Source organism: Rhizophagus irregularis, chromosome 6 (assembly GCF_026210795.1).
Source record: "Rhizophagus irregularis chromosome 6, complete sequence".
Taxonomy (NCBI): Eukaryota; Fungi; Glomeromycota; class Glomeromycetes; order Glomerales; family Glomeraceae; genus Rhizophagus; species Rhizophagus irregularis.
The window spans coordinates 5,498,336-5,517,229 of NC_089434.1; the positions used below are offsets into that span (position 1 = coordinate 5,498,336).

At 26.9% G+C, this 18,894-nt stretch overlaps 1 protein-coding gene across 1 annotated transcript; it reads right to left on the reverse strand.

Moving 5' to 3' along the window:
• Positions 1 to 11,481: 11,481 nt before the first annotated feature.
• Positions 11,482 to 13,255, reverse strand: OCT59_026817 (uncharacterized protein; the record flags this gene model as incomplete). Its single annotated transcript, XM_066143468.1, has 6 exons — positions 11,482 to 11,758; positions 12,219 to 12,568; positions 12,639 to 12,782; positions 12,860 to 12,892; positions 12,971 to 13,141; positions 13,216 to 13,255. 6 exons carry the CDS (start codon positions 13,253 to 13,255, stop codon positions 11,738 to 11,740), a joined length of 759 nt encoding a protein of 252 aa, XP_065992984.1. The 3' UTR covers positions 11,482 to 11,737.
• Positions 13,256 to 18,894: the final 5,639 nt, after the last annotated feature.

Genomic DNA, 18,894 nt, shown 5'->3' on the forward strand with positions numbered 1-18,894 from the left:
AAAATGTTTCAAATTATTCAATTTGTTTCTTGCATTTAATTATGTACTCTTGATATTTGTGGTTTCTTACATAAGTGGTTATGCAGCACAAATTACACATTTTAGATTTAAAGGCAGCCGACGACACTTTTGCGAACACATATTCTGCTAAATCATGTTGTTAACACAACTTCTGCCATCAAGAATTCTGTTAAGTCTTTTCTTTGATGTTATTGATTGGTACAAAATCAAAAATCCCAAGAACACAAATTGAATAAGTTCAATAGCTTCGTTGACTTTATCTTCCTTAGTAACATGACCATTTTTCAAAGGTGGAATAGAATCCCGGAAAATAATTATATAGGTAAGGTCCCAAAAATATTTTTTATTAATAGTTCTAGTTCTAAGCAAAGGTTTTTATTATGATCGCTAATATCTAAACTTAAAAATTATAAAAAAATAAGTAAATCAATCTTCTAACCTAAGTTAAATTTTTATTAATTAATTTAGCTTTATCTTTAAAAATCAATAATTATATTAAAAAAAAAATAAAAGTAATAACACATATAATTTATAAAATATATTAATTAACTAAATAATTTATCATTAAAAAAAAATATTTTATTAAATACAATTTTTAAATATGATCAATAAAGTTAGTAAACAGTAAAACAAAAGTTCGAAATTAATACTATTATAAAAAACGTAAATTTCTCCACAAGTATTATACTTATACTCATAAAAATTAATATGTAGGTAGTTTCGACTAGTGCTTCGACCCGGATGAAAACCGTCATCCGGATTACACAAAAAAAAAATCCGGATTATATCCGGATTGACCCGGATTTTGAATCCGGATCAGATAATCCGGATAGAAACCGGAAACCGGATTGGATTTACAAATGATCGGCAATAATTCTGGCCAGAATTCATAACGCCGGCCAGAATTACAAATTGTGCAACATTAAATTTTCATGCCAGCCGATAAAAAATTTTTTTGCCCGGTGGCTAAACTATTTTTTCAGTGTCACGTGATGTTAATTTCGGCCAGAATTACAAATTTGGCCAAAATTATCCAAGACCACGACAAGCAAAAAGAAGTCTCAATCAGTTCGCGCTAGAGTTGTTCCACTTACACCTTCCAGACCGCAGGACTCGTCCGCTTCAAGATCACGGATGACTAACCTTACCTTGGATGGTCGTACGCCTTGCACACCTCATCCATGGTCCCTTGCGCCGCCATCTCCTCATCCGACGATCTCTTCAGCTATACCGATGTGGCTGATCGTTGTACTGTAATTTTCACATTCTGGTGGATGGATTTCACTTATCTTGGAGCAACGCCATATTTCGAATTAGATTTTATAATTTTTCTTCTTCATGTAATTTTAATTTTAATTTTTTGGGGTTCCAAATTTTCTCTTCGTTCTCCTTTATGACTTAGGTTATGTCTAGGTTATTCTTGTAAATAATCAGGCAGGACGGCTTATTAGGTTTCCTCTAGAGGTTGGGTTTTATCATTAGCTTAGATTTTAGTAGACTATTAGTTTACAACTTTTCTTATGTAACATTATACTCCAGTCGTGTCTATATTTTAAAAATAAAAATAAAAATAAAATCCAAGACCACGAAATTTACATAATTCCAATTTCATTAAATACTTTTCTTTAAAACAATTTCATATTATTTCAGCATTGTCTCAGACTATTGTTTAACATTTCTTTGTAAATTAACTAATTATGAAATTTTAAACAAGATATTTTTATATATAGCTAAAGATTACTATAAATAGATGTGTTGGGTTAGTAAGGCAATTTTTTAAGGATTTGTTTCTTCTTTCAAAAATTAAAGAATCATTTGAATCAAATTATATAACACTAGTTTTAATTTTTAAAAAAAGTTGTTATAATTATATAAATTTATAATATTGAACAATTTTTCATTTAAAACAATAATTATTATTTTGTTGTAACAAAAATAATATAAAGTTTTTTTTCTTTTGAACGTTTGAATGTGAAATCTAAAATTATTTGTTATTTGTTAATGTATAAATTTAAATAAACAAATCTGATACAAACTTCAATAAATAAATTATAATTGAAAAATCTTCTTAAACTTACTGTATTAAAAAGTTTAATATAACAAATATAAATTTAATAAATTTTAATAAAAAAATTGGTATTAGGCGCAAAAATAATTAGCTAATATCATTTAGATATAGATCTTTATGGATCAGCAAAATTATTATTAATAAAAAAAAAAAATAATAATAATTTCATCCGGATTCCGGGTCAAACCGGATATTTTTCATCCGGTTTATAATCCGGATGAAAACCGTAAAAATCCGGATATCCGAAAAAAAAAAATCCGGATCAATCCGGATTGATCCGGATACGGGTCGAGGCACTAGTTTCGACCTTGCTGAACAATTTTCAATTAATTTAGAAAGTCGATTTCATTTGACTAAAATGGTGTGATTACGCTCTGAAGTTGTAATCGGAGAAAAGAAAAATCTGAAAGTTAGTACCGTTATGAAAAATGCACTTTTCTCCATATATATTATACCTACACTCGTGAAAATTAATATATAAGTAGTTTCGACCTTCCTGATCAACTTTCAATTAATTTAGAAAGTTGATTTCATTTGATTAAAGTGGTGTAATTACGCTCTGAAGTTATAAACAGAGAAATAAAAAATTTAAAAGTTAATATCATTATGAAAAATGCATTTCTCTATAAGCATTATACCTACACTTGTGAAAATTAATATATAAGTAGTTTCGACCTTCCCGATCAACTTTCAATTAATTTAGAAATTCGATTTCATTTGACTAAAGTGGTGTAATTACGCTCTGAAGTTATAAACGGAGAAATGAAAAATTTGAAAGTTAATATCATTATGAAAAATGCACTTTTCTCCATAAGCATTATATCTACACTCATAAAAATTAATATATAAGTAGTTTCGACCTTGCTGAACAACTTTTAATTAATTTAGAAAGTCGATTTCATTTGACTAAAGTGGTGTGATTACGCTCTGAAGTTATAAACGAAAAAGTAAAAAATTTTAAAGTTATTACCATTATAAAAAATATGCTTTTCTATATAAATATCATACTTAACCTCATAAAAATTAAAATACAAGTAGATTTAACTTGCTAAACAACCTTAATCAAGCATAGAAGGTAATTTCATATAACCAAAGTAATGAATAGTAAAATTATATTTTAAAGTAAAACATATTTACAGTAATTTTATTTAATAAAATAAACATGTATAATATAGTAATTTTATATTAAAAATGATACACTGAGTTTAATAAAAATTAATAAAAGACACTATTAAAAGATAATTAATAAAACATTGAAAAAGAACTGAAATTTCGTTAAAAAAAAATATTTTGTTATAATAAAATTGTGAAATGTAGTAAATGTAGTACAAAGTAAAATCACCAGTAGTGAAAATAAAATTTTAAAGAGTTCTATAAATATGAAAATTAAGCAACTAAAAACTCCTAATATTTTAAAATAATACCAAAAATATGCAAATTAATTATCTTACATAGTATAAAATTTTCTCAAAATTAAGCATTATAAAATTCTTACATTATAAAATTTTTCTATGTTGGCTAAATACCTTGGTACCTTACATATATAAGCATTTTCTGGGGTCCTAATAGAATATTCAAGCATTCCACTTATAATAACCTAGTAACTCAACCAGTCCAATAAAAGAACCAAAACATATTTATTAACAATATATTTTATAAATTATTCATATAATATAAATTGCATAATAAATTTTATAATTAAAGTCTACATTATGATTCTTATAGTTAAAATATTTTATTAAGTAATATCTTTTTGCTTTCTTTTTATAGTATTGAACAACTTAATTACATCATCTGGTTCATTTTTTACATTTTACCAATATCATGAAGTTTAACTAAATGAAATTTTGTATTTACTAAATAACAGTATTTAATAAGTATTAAAAATTTACATTCATTAATAAATACTCATCTATACTTATTACCCATATTAAATGGAATGGGTATACTTGCTGTTCAAATAAATAGAATAGAATTCTATCCTATTCCATTTTATCCTAAATCCCAAATCTCAAATCCTATTTCTATTCCAATCCTAAATCCCATTTCCATTCCAATTCCAAATCCCATTCGGCCATTCCCAATCCTATCCTAAATCCCAAATTCCATTTTAAATCCCATTTAATATATAAAAATTATTTATCCTATAATTTCAGCTAAATTTTATAATTCTGGCCTAAATTTTCTTTTTAGACATTTGATTCAATTACATAAGAATAAATTAATAACTGAAAAAATAAAATATGAATATGGTGTTATTACTGATGTCTGCCACTCGTCAATAAACAAGGTATCTAATTTATTATATTTGCTCTCAACGAAACATTAATATATTCTTGCTTGGTTTAGATTTTATATACTTAACTTTCAAATTGTGATAGCTTTTGCCACGAAAATTTACTCATGTTACCATCTTTAATTATGATAGTTTTCTTTATGAAAGTTTTTATTTATTTCAACTTAAAAAAAATTAAATATTAATTAAAACTTAGGCGAACTGTAAGTATATTTGAAATAACTTTTAATAATTAATATTTTATTGAGTTCAATTGAACTGAGTTAATCTTAACTACAGAATTCCTCTTAAATCCCATTCATATTTGTATTTTTTTCTAAATTGAGTTATTCTGAACTAAATAGAACTAAGTCCAAAACTCAGCCTTTTTATAGTTATTTGTATCTACCAATTAAATTTAAGCTATTGTTCACTATCCTAAAATTACAAAAGTACCCTAAAAATCTAATATTCTATAAAGAAAATAATTTTTCAACTATTACATTATAAAGAAATATTCTATCGTAAAGAAATAATCTTTTCTTATAAATATTATATCATAAAGAAATATTCTATTGTAAAAAAAATAAACTTTTCAAGAAATAATCTATAAAGAAATAATCTAATAATTATCAATTATTTTCAACTTATAATTTATCTTTTATAATTCATAATTACCTCTCTTATTAATAAACTTGATAAACTGGTTATTATATCAGAATTTATTCCTATTGATGAGCCCAATAAACTGGTTATCATGTCATAATTGATTGACTTCCTAATTAATCTATTTGATCTTCATTAATCATTCAATAAATATTACATCATGTAAATCATTCTATTTTCTAAATGTTTATTTTTTTGATTAATTAAAGCTTTAAATTTTGTTCTTTTAATTTACTATCTTTCTAATCTATTATTCTTTTAATTTGATATTTTTCTGATCTATTTCTTATTTCTCACTTCTTTAATTTATAAATAGATATTATATTATAGATATTACATCATATCATGTAATCTATTATCATATTATGTGACTATATCATGTGACCATTTGGTATATTATTTATCCATATCACATGATTTATGTCATGTGATTTTTTAGTATTCTTGTTATGTAATTTCTTATCATGTAATTCTTCAGTTAATCATTCATCTGATATATTATTTATCCATATTTTTTTTTTGACATATTGTTTATCACATAGTTAAGTATGATATCTAGGGTTATAGTGTAAAAGCAACAATTATAGCATAATTAGTAGTATAATTAATTTTATTAATAGCAAACATTTAGAAATAAAGCTAATAAAAATCAAAGGGCACTTAGGAATTAAAGGTAATGAAGAAGCAGATAGAATGACTAAGAATGATACAGAAAACTTAATCTGCATCATAATTAATAATTCACAACAAAAGAACTTAAAATATGATTTATATTAGAATGGTAAAAAGGTGGATAAACATATCAAAAAATTTATAAATAGTTTATGTAAATTTGCATTAAAGATATCATAGTCTTTTAATCGTACACATAAAACAATTTTTCAAGTTGTGACACACATATATAATAGAAAAGAAAGTTACTTAGGTATTATTTAAAAAGAATATAGAATTTAACTGTATAATAATATTAGTAAATAACAATTTCATTAAATACTTGAAATTTATAAACAATTTATTACCAGCTTTGAAAATTATGAAAAAAAGAAAATATGATTTATATGAAAATGTAAAGTACAGATTATGATAATTATATAATTTATTGTCAGAAATTTAAAAATAAATGGTTAATAGTGACCAATAATACTATATATAAATATAAATAAATACTTAAAGACTTTTCTTATCAAAAAAATATCTTCAACTAAACCAAAAGGATATACAACAATTATATTTATGAAATAGAAATTTCTTTATTTACATAACAGATTTTAATTTCACGCCATTTTTTTTGCTAATTTTTAGCATTTCGACCTGTGTAGGTCTATAAAAATAATTTAAAATAATATTACAATAATATTTTAATACTTTTATTATAGTTATTTTATTATTATAATATAATTAACTTTGATATTGTTTTAATTTTTAATTTCAAAAATACCTTAATTCGTGATTCGCATAACAATCAAAGAAAATTTATGAAATTACTATTCAATTTAGGGGGAAAAAATAAAAAGTTATTTGCGATTATATCATTTTACAGTGATTCAATTTCGATGAACATTTTTTTGTCGTGTAGCTCTCTACGCCTTCTATAAAATAAAAAAAATCGTCGAAATTGGACCAATAGAATGTGAGATAATCGCAAAATCAATTTTTTCTGGAGCATGTCGGATTCAAAATTTGGAATCCGATATACCCTGGGAAAAATTAATTTTGCAATTATCTCACATTCTATTGGTCCAATTTTGACGATTTTTTTTATTTTATAGAAGGCGTAGAGAGCTACACGACATAAAACTTTTGTTGAGATTGAATCACTGAATCACAAGATAATCGCAAAAAACGTTTTTATTTTCTTTCCCCAAATTTGAATAGTAATTTTCTCTGATTGTTACACGAATCACGAATTAAATATGTTTTGATATATTTTAAAAATTTTACAAAATAATTGCACAATTGTTTTGAAAGCTATTGTATCTAGGTCTATAAAAATATTTCAAAAAATTGGCCATTTTTAGTAAAGTTGCATATGAAAGAATTCTAACCTAGCAAGTACATATGATCTGAAAAGAAGAAGAATTTTCAAGCATAATGAATAGTAGTCAGTTATTTTAGAAAAAATAAGACAATATATAAATCAATTTGTTAAAAAAGGAAATATGGTAATTTAAAAGGTATATAATAATATCAAATTATATAAATACAAATATAATACTTCCTTTTATTTGAAGGGTAGTGAAAGTATTTACTAAAACCATGTAATTATGATAATCCTATATAATCCGATAGTTACTACTTACTATAGGAGGATATAGGTGAATTTCATAGGATGATGATAGAATCCCAAAAACTATATATAAAGGTTGTTTTAAAAAACCAAAAATTTTATATGAACTTTACCCAGAATCCTATTGGCTAACTGATCAAAAAAGAAAAAAATTTATAATAAAATTGGTGTGACATTCATTTTATGTATTTAATTTAACTAAATATAGCAAGATCTTCAAAAAATTTTCCTTATAGCTTTACCCATTTTAACAGTAACCTGTCTATAGAGTTTTCAGGATCCTGTGATGGTAGGACATAAGAGCAATTTTATGGATAGAGGACCGGTTTGGAGTTTTAAACAAATTAATTATACATGTAACAGAATTTTCTGTATTTTATATAATTAATAAACTCACAAATTGCATTACCTTGCAAAAAAAAAAAAGAAGAAATCACATGATAAAAAGTGGTGGCTTTAAACTGTTTGTGCCATACAAAAATGGCAAGATATTATTAAAAAATGGCCAGTAAAGATGATCCAAAAAAAACAGGAGTTCAATGGTTAGCCAATTGGAGTTTTCACCTTGAAATTTGTCTCAATAACTATCAATACTCAGGAAGTTAGTAGTATCAAGACTTTCTTGATGCAACCAACTTAAAGAGTAATTAAAATAACATTTAGTAAAGCAACACTATTAAATGGTTCACAAAGTCATCTCTCAGCAAGTAATCATTTTATGCCTAAAGAAATTATTGTTCTAAAACCAGAAGAAACTTTGAAATTCTCTTACATTGTGGGATGGATCATTTATAAATTAACCAAAATGACAATACAACAAAATCACATTCTGAATTTGAAACCATTTGTACTCATCTTAAGACAGAACAACAGAAACTTCAAGATCATAGCGATGGCTTAATGCACAGTAACTGCATATATGTAATTTCTTTACAATTACATAATGTGGTCACTATGTATTTATAATGCAGTTACTGTGCATTAAGCCATCGCTACGATCTTGAAGTTTCTGTAAAGAAGTTGTTTATGAGCGGGATCAAAAGCTACAGTGCCCCAATTTAAATAAAAACACTTCGCCTATATAGAGCTAGTATGAATAAACTAAACTTGTGGATCGGCTGCCTTTCTATGTACGCGCGTCAAAATAATTAAAAAAAAGTGAAAATTTTGTGCATTTTAATATGCTTTTAGTTTGTGTAACAATTCTCTGAATCTTCGCACCCCGTTTATTTATCTAACCCCTAGATAAATACAAGGGGTGTTACTCGATCACTTTTCAGTTTACTATGATTTATTAATTTTTATCCAATCAATATGCGCAAAATATTTTTTTTCTCACTCTCCAAGTTCTAACTAACACGCTGATATAATTTTCCAAGGGTTGTTTATTAATAAGAATCTCCTTATAAAGTTGTGTTAAATTTGAACTTAATGGAGAACTATAAACAAACCTGACCTCATGATTATGACGACGTTAGTTTTATGGAAGAAGAATATGGGTTTGTCTTTAAAAGTACAGACAATGAACAGTATGTTATTTTAAATAATATTAATAAGTATTTGCGAAAAATATACAAATAATCCTAATTTTTAAATGCTTTTCAATCAGCCCATTATTTTTCAACTATTAGTGATAATATAGATGATTATATATTAGAATTAGATAGCAATTACTAATGTAATACAATTAATTGAGCAAACAAAGTCAACTAAATTTACTACTAGTATTTTAATAGATAATTTTAATGGTGAAATTCGTTCTTGTGGAAGTTCACAGAATTTACGTTGTATAAAAAATATTTTTAGAACTTGGGAAATTGATAGTGAAATAGTTCGTAAGGTAAATGATTTGGCTTTGCTATTCACATCAAATGTATGATCAAACTAAATTACATGTGAAAAATGCAAAAGGAACTAAGGATTCTTCTTTGGTTTTATTAGCAATAGGAAATGTCTTTTTTGTAATATCAATAAGACTTTTATACCCGTGATGAGCAATGTGATCAATATTAGTTGGTCGTGATTACAAGTCCGTTGGTGGTCTAGTGTTCTCTCGCAATCTAACCTAATGCAGAAATTCAGAATCTTCCTGCTATTCATTCTCCTCCAGACTCAATTCAAAATCCTATCAAAAGAACAACCAATAGCCTGGCAAACATCGGTCAAAGATGCCATACCCACTATTAAAAAAGAAATGCCAACGCGATATAAGCAGGTTTCTGACATTAAACTTTACGTGGATAACCCAAAAGGGCCGGCAAAAGCGTTGTAACAAGATGATATGATTTCTAAGCATTTTAATATCGATCACATTGAAGATGGTCTCATCCTCAAATACCCCCAGTAGTTAGAATTTTTCATTCGTAACATGTAATAGTGCATAGCGCCTTCGGCCAATTTTTGTGTATTGTAAGCCGGTTCCGGCAACGTTTTTTTATTTCTTAAATAAAGCATATATTACGCTCTTGTCGTAAAACTTGATAAATGTCACGTGTAATTTTGTCGCTGACAATTCTGTACTACATATGAATCGATACAAAAAAAATCTATCATTTCTCTCCAAGCGCCGAAACCAAAATACTTTTTTATCCATAAACTGTAACTGCAGTCTAGTGCATATTTTTTTTCACAAGCACAAACACACACATATAAAAACCATGTCTTCTTTACCCGCTTCACCTGCCTCAATAACGGAAGAAATTTCTTCTCGAACAATGTCAGACGTGGTTAAGGATTTTAATACAGAGGAGCTTATCGATTATTTGGAAAGGAAAGACTTGAAACTCGATGAAGATGATATTAAAATTCTTCGTAAAGAGAAAATTTCCGGTCGTTCCTTTCTTAATTAACAAGAAGAAAAACTTGAGCGATATGGTATGAAAGGAGGGCCTTCAACTGTTCTTGTAGAATTTATCGAAAGCCTTAGCCAGAAATTACGAAACTATTCCTCACTTAAAACTCTTGACGACTTGAAGAAAATGTTACGTAGAAATAAGGTCAATGGGGAAGATATAACGAGTATCAAGCAATTTACTCCTGGTGGGTGATTAATCAACTTTTCAGAACTGACTAGATAGCTATACTAACCTTATTTTTTTTTCTCCCGGAAATTAATGATGATGATAAGGCGCTCAATCACTGTATGGAGGATATTATCTTAAAACTTTCGTGTGGAAACCATGACCGACGCTAACGAAGCGACACGCTGTGAATTTATTTCATTGATTCTTCATACATCTATCGCTATAGCTAAAAAACTCACCTCTCAAGATATATTCATAGTTTTACAAAAAGATATATCTGGTGAAGATGCAACAGGCCGAGTAGACTACGCAATCAAAGTTTAGAAGACCTCCTATGTATCACTGAAGGAAAGCCTCGTAATATTAAGATTGGATATGCGCAGGTAAATTTACTGTCCGTTCGTGCTTTATAGAAGATTCAATAGTATTAATAGCATTTTATTTTTTCTTTAGAATCTGGCGCAACTTGAAAGTGCATTCTAAACAAATAAGAAAAAACGAACCGCGGATCAAGCGTTTGGGAATGACTATTTCATGGTATTGTGACCACAGGTACGGAGTGGCATTTTATCATATATACTCCTGATGGTATATACTCTACGAGTGGAAGCGAATACAAATTAATCTCACAAAATCCGCAGTTAAAGATAATCCCGAATTACTTCGAAGCAACGTGAAAAGGGTAATCGGCACAATTGTAGGGTTATTGAAGGATCGGGTTAGTGTAGATAGTTCCCCAGCTAGCAAGAGGGCTAGGATCAAAAAAATTATCAAAAAATAAAAAATAATATGTATCGCGGGCTACGTCTCGAACTTTGTATTTATGTTTGCATATATTAATAAAAAATTTTTCTTGACAAATAATAAAAAATAAAGTTTCGCAAATATAAAAAAAAAAAGCATTTTATTTGTATGAGCACTGTACATAAATCATAAATCTCTAATTCTTAATTTTATCTAGGGTTGTGAGAGTTACGTTACATAGGTTACGATACATGTAAATTACAATGTAAGTGCATCAACCCTTGTAACTTACAACTTATATTATAATATGGTCATATTATGTGATCAAACTTTCCCAATTAACGCATGAAATAAAACAATTTATCAACTTTATTTATTTTCTCAAGAAATTACATTTTTATAATCATATTTTTTAAAATTAATCATTAATTTTAGAAATTGGAATCACTATGTTATAATTTTACTTACTGAAAAATATTATTTCCTAATTATTCTGATATTATTTCCGAAACCTCCCAATGTAATTTACATATAACTTACTGTACATAATTTTTTAAGATACTATAATTTTACAACCCTAATTTTATCCTAAGCTATCTATTGTCAATGGTTGTTATAAATTTGTTGCAACTGGTTCATACCGTCATGTTGCGTTACAAAGATATACGGCCTCCCTGGAATTTTAATTTGATATAAAGCATTTAATATATCGAATCCTACTAAACCACAATCAACGGCGTTGTTGGGAATTTTATATTGCCAGCAATATAATTCTCTAGTTTCTATCCATTCCGTCCAGTTACTCCCATCGCCTAATGAGATCTCCCAAGGAATAGAAACCTTAAAAATATCTAAATTCGAACCATAACCATTAAATCTGGTTGGGATTGTGTTCCAACCATAATCGTATGTCATCTTCGTTCTTATAAAAAATGGTATAACGGTTATTTCTGCCCCCGAATCCAATATGAGACGAAAATCTATATTGTTCATGTCGTCACGTTCAACATTCTTAATTATCGCAATGTCGTTACGGTCAACTTTTTTCCGAATTCGCATATTTACCTGATATGATGGCAAAAAAAGTTCCCAACAATCCCAATATAATATTCACATGTAAAAAGAAACACATACCTGCCATTCCTTTTTATTTGCAGTAGAGGAAAATCTTATTCTAACCGCTTCTTGCTCAATCAGAGAGTATACCATACCAGGATTTTTTTTTATTAACTCCATATATTCCTCTTCTGATAACTCGGACCCATAACCTACTAATTTTCCATGTTCAATATGAACATATTTTCCTTTAGATGAATCCAAACTTCCAGTCTCAATAAGGCGACGGTATGCAAGCCTGTTAATTGCAATTTCTTCCCCTTGACCTTCTTGAAAACGGGGATCAGGATCGGTGATATAGTCGTATATGGCACGGCGCTCATTGATATCACTTGTAGAAGGCCAAGTGAAATCGGGCCCAGCAAAATCTGTGAAGTGATAATAAAGATACATATAATTTATATATATAAATCAAACTGAAACAGATTTATTATGTACCATAGAATTTCTTTATATCTTTGTCTTTTAATGGCTCAAATTGCTCAAGTTGCTTGAGGTTCAGTTTCTGAACAAATTTTTTAAGAACTGCATCATTAAACTTCATCTCCTCAGCCTCAGTACTAGTACTAGACATTTCATCACCTGTAAGAAGGTTAGTAATATCAGCATACTTGGTATTTCATTAAAAAAATATCAGTATATCACTAAAAATTACAAACCATTGACTGTAGAGTGAACAGAACTCTCAATTACTACGTTGTTGAGTTAGCACGATAATACCGTTAGAATATATAAAAGAACAAAACCATGATTAGAAATGAGAAACGTACAACTTAAGATGTTATTAAGGTATGCAAGTTTTTCTTCGTCATTTTCACAGAAGGAAAGAGCAGTCTCGGCGCTAGACTTAGATTTCTCATTTATAGTAAAATATGAAAATAGGTAGATTTTTGGTCTTTGGGCAAGGTTGAGACGAGCAATTTCGTTATAGATGTTCGCATCTTTAGTTCCAGATAAGTTAGTCATTTCTGATAGGTCAAGTTGATATGTTAAACATAATCAGGAAATTACAAACCAGTCTTTTTATCCTTTTTATGAATGATATTTTTCAACATATTTAGAAATACAAATTATGTGAATGTCAAAATGAGTAACTTTTGACGAATTCTATAAAATGCTCCTTATAAACTCTTAATTGGTGACACAAAATATGAAATAATGATATAACATAGTAAAAAAAAAAAGTTTATAAAATTAGTTTATCGGCAAGCGAAAAAGTGATTCATACGATTTTATCGTTACTCAGATTGCATTCACGGGATAAAATACTCCTTATAAACTCTTAATTAGTGACACAAAATAAGATAATGATATAAACTACATAAACATAGTAAAAAAAAAAGTTTATAAAATTAGTTTATCGGCAAGCGAAAAAGTGATTCATACGATTTTATCGTTACTCCAGATTGCATTCACGAGGTATTTATTAATTCTTCGGTGGTACAACAACAATTAATAGCCAATAAAATTAATTTTAAACTACCATAAACGGTTGACTATAGCCCCCAATGTATACTGTATAGTACCCCCTTCTTTTACCCAGACAAAAGGTTCATTTTCTATCAAATTTCATTATTTAAATAATATAATTTTTTCTGGCATTGCATGTAAATATTTTTCTGATTATTATAAAGTTTTAAATACATTATATTTATAGCAAAAATTCGAGTAATAAACATGGTAATACAAGGTTAATCCCCGAAATTTGTATAATACCCGGGTATTTTAGTCAATCGTTTACGGTATGTCCGCATAAATCTGGTGTAATTAAGGCGTTTTCTTAATAAGCTCTGAAATTATCAACTTTTTAATGTGTAGTTACTTGGCTAGCTAATATCTATTTTCTGCGATCTTTTTTCTTTGCCAGGCTTTCAATGCTTCTGCGTCTGCGTCACGTTTATAATGAACAGGTCCTTTGAACTTTTTTCTTTGCAATTCTGTCGCATATGGTGCTGCGTCTGCGTCACGTGAATCATTATTAAAAGAATTCGTTTGATAATTGTTTACCCGCTAAAGCAATAAGTATTTAATTGCATGATTGATTTTGTGTTCAGTATGTTATATAAAATTCTTATTTCGTTGTTAATTTGTTTTTATAACAATAAGACATTTTCTCTCCTCATTTTCAAAGTGTTTATAAGAAAATTTTTCCATAGTAACACACATTTTTTTTTCATATTATTATCAATGAAGGCGAAGTACTTTTGCCACGTTTTGCGCCTTATTAAATTTACAATTGAAGAGCAGAGCCACTTTAAAATTAATGTGAAAATGAGAGATTTTGTTGTCAATAATTATTTTGAGTCGCAATCATCTTTGTTTTATTAACGAGGGCGAAGCTAAAAGAAATGTTAGAATATTTTTTGCCACGTTTTTATGACTTTCCAGCGTAACCTGAAAAAAATGTCCCGAAAAATCATGTGACTTTTTTTGTCACAACTGTCACTATGGCACGGTTGACTAGACAGATGTTTAAACGTAAAAGCTAAATCATTTGACGTTTAAGGTTAACTGCGAAATTCAAATGATTTGCTGTACCAACAAACTGTTTGACTTTATAGTTAAATTCTTTGCCAATACTGTCAGAGATATGAAAATAATTTTCCATATTTGGTTAAAATTCAAATGGTGCAATTTAAGTAATAATTTTCTTTTTAAAAGTCTCGTGAAATCCTATTTCCTTTATAGGAAATTTGTTTATAGATTTGCAAATACTTTGGAATTAATGGCAAATGCTTTGGGAATTAATGACAAATGCTTTGGAATTAATGACAAATGGTTTATATTTAACGCCAAATGCTTTGTACTCCAAAGTCAAATGATATGGTGTTAACGTCAAATGATTTAGCTTTTACGTTTAAACATCTGTCCAGTCTGGCGTGCCATACGTCACACCCCACCGCGTTTCCATTTTCTATAAGTATCTGAGGGACTTAGTTTTTTTCGAGTAGGTAAAAATCTATTCGTCACACATTATTCGTCACATGTGCACCACACTTAATTTCAGTCAAGTTAATGCTGGCCATTTCGTGACATTTTTTTCAGTCAATTCGTGATTATTTACAAAATGTCATCAACTTATAATCCAACTGAAGAAACAATTAATTCAATTCTTACCGGATTACTTCCAGTATTGATAGTTGGTCTGTTTAATGGTTTTGAAGATAGTAAAAGAAGACATTATCTGTGATAAATATATTTGGTGATTTTGTTATATTTGCATCTATTGCTGTATATCCTTTAATTACAGCAATTGAATGGTATCAATATTATAGCAGTGATTACAAAAAAAGAGTTATTGCAACTTACTAATTTTTTATACCCTTTTCTTATAGTTTTAATACAAAATGAAGTTAAAGAAAATGAAACAATAAAAATAAAGGGAATGAAAAGAATGAAAGAGGAAACAATGAAAACATGGAAGAAAAAAAAATAGATGAGAGAGGAAATGATGAAACAAGTATAAATATGGATGATGAAAATGATAACAACAAAAATGAAAGGAAAGGAAATTTCAAAATGAGCATAAAAAATTTATTTAAAACAGTTATAAAATATATAAAAATATTTTAAAAAGTGAAATGTTAGCTTGCTACTTCATTATAGTGCTTACTATTTATCATATACTGGATATGATGTCTTTATCCATGGTGATTTCAATAATAATGCTAACAAGGTTTATAGTTACATGAGTAATTATTGCATTAAAAACTTTGGAGTTAACAAATGCAACAGTCTGAGGCTAGCAAATAGGATAATATATATTTATGAAATTGTAGTCAATACTTTACATATGGTTGATATCATATTTTTATGTAAACGTTACAAAAATACTTTGGTAAAAAAATATAAAAATACTGTCAATTATTTTATTACAATCTCTAATGTTTTAAATATATCAATATAATATTATTAATTGTTTATCCAGCTATTGTATCTGGATATTTAATTAGCACCAGTTCTATTACTACAAAAATAGCTTTTGGAATTTGTACTTTATCTTTTACTAGATTAGTTAACCATTTTAATAAAAACCCTAATAAAATCAATACATTAATTTCCATTTATCTGAATACTAGTGAAGGAAAAAGTAAAGATAAAAAAAGCAAATAAAAATTCTAACAGAAGAAATAGAAAAACTAACAAAAAAAATAAGAGAACAAGCTAAACAAAAAGAAATATAAATTAAAAAATGAAAAAAAATGAAATAGATATATAAAAGAACTAAAAGAACAAAAGGACTATTGAATGGTCTTTTAATTTAATATTTAGTTTTTTCAGAAAATATAGAAGTATAAAATGGTAGCTAGTTAAATATAAAATTCTATAAAATTTATATTATTATAAATATTACTATTTTAAGTAGTTTTTATTTAAACTTATTAGTAACTACTTTTATAAAGTTCAATTTAATAATTTTTACTATAATTTTATATAATTATATAATTTAATAATCCCTATTTTTAATTAAATTTTATTAAGAATTCCAGATACATATTTAATATATAGACTTTTAGCCAAATTTACTTTTTTGTTAAAATTTAAAAAATTTATTTTTTTGCAAATATTTTAGTATTTAATAGTCTAATTTTAATAATAAACTTTTTTTTTAAAGGGTTTTGTTTTTTATCGCCATGGCGATGCATCGCCAGTGTCACGTGATTTTATAATTCCGGCCGGAATTAAAAGATCATCAAAGAAATTTCCTTTTTTGGAAGTTTGTGTAACAAAAACTTAAATTTTGCTAAAAAAATAGAATTGCCTTTTTTTGGATTGTGTAACGTTACCTAAATCTCCAAAAAAGGATATTTTGGCCAGCGTTATAAAATTTGGCTGAAATTAAGCATGTGATGTATAGGGAGTGACAAATAGTATTTTTTGCATTGAAAAAATTCTAAGTCCCCAGAATAAATAATAAAAATGGAAAACTAGAGGATGTGACGCGGGGTGACAAATTATTCACATATGTAAAGTCACGTGATACTTGCGACACATCGCTATGGCGATTTTTTATAAAATCCTTTTTTAAATTATAAAGTTAAATGAAAGCTATAAACAAAAAAAAAGGATTTTATAAAAAATCGCCATAGCGATGTGTCGCAAGTATCACGTGACTTTACATATGTGAATAATTTGTCACCCCGCGTCACATCCTCTAGTTTTCCATTTTTATTATTTATTCTGGGGACTTAGAATTTTTTCAATGCAAAAAATACTATTTGTCACTCCCTATACATCACATGCTTAATTTCAGCCAAATTTTATAACGCTGGCCAAAATATCCTTTTTTGGAGATTTAGGTAACGTTACACAATCCAAAAAAGGCAATTCTATTTTTTAGCAAAATTTAAGTTTTTGTTACACAAACTTCCAAAAAAAGGAAATTTCTTTGATGATCTTTTAATTCTGGCCGGAATTATAAAATCACGTGACACTGGCGATGCATCGCCATGGCGATAAAAAACAAACCCCCAAAAAAAAGTTTAATTTTAAAATAAACTACTGAATACTAAAAAAATTGCATAATAGTAATTGATTCTATATTTAAAAAGCCATCTGGATTCAATTTAAATTATCTTAGTTAAATCTAAATAATAATCTGAATTTGAAAATTTAGCAGATTATTTAAACTTTAACAAATTTATCTTTAATTAGAAATCTACCTGACTATCTGAATTTACTATTTAATTCTGTCTAAAATTATAATTTCAGCTAAAGTTAAAAATAAAGTAACCTTAAAATTAGATAATAAAGTCTATTATTCTAATTTATTTATAAAAAATTTATTATAATTAAAAATATTTATTTGAAATTAAAAATAAAATATATAAATATGTCTAAATAATAATCTGAATCTAAAAATTTAGCAGATTATTTAAACTTTAACAATTTATACTTAATTTAAAATCCATTTGAAACTATTCTAATTTATTTATAAAAAGTTTATTATAATTAAAAATATTTATTTAAAATAAAAATATACAAATATATTTAAATAATAATTTAAATTTGAAAATTTAAAAGATTATTTAAACTTTAACAAATTTATCCTTAATTTAAAATCCATTTGAATTTATCCTAATCTATTTATAAAAAATTTATTATAGTTAAAATATTTATTTAAAGTTAAAAATAAAAATATATAATTACACAATTTAAACGAAAAAAATTTGTATAATATAATTTTATTTATATAAAAGAATGAATTTATTTACCACACCCTGCATTACAACGCATCCTTCCTTTTTTGTAAATTGTTTATATCGATCTTTAGTTTATACACCGCACCCCCCTTAAAATGGCAAATGATAAACATAAAAATATATATAAATTTGTAATACAGGGTGCGGTAAATACATTATTTCTATATAAAATATATAAAATATTAAATTAAATAAATTACTATTATGTATTATTACTCAATTTTTTTAATTTTTTAATTTTTTCAATTTTTTCAATTTAATTAATTTATTTAATTTATTTCTTTTAGGTGAGGTCATAGGTTCAATTCTGCTGATTACTATACATGCCACCCAAATTATTTTGGACTGCCGTAATTATAAGTAAAATCCCAAATTCAATTATGGCATCCCAAATTATTTTGGCACTTTACATAGTAAATTATATATAAACCGAATGAATTATGGCATCCCAAATTATAATTATGGCATCCCATAATTTGGGTAGCATGTAT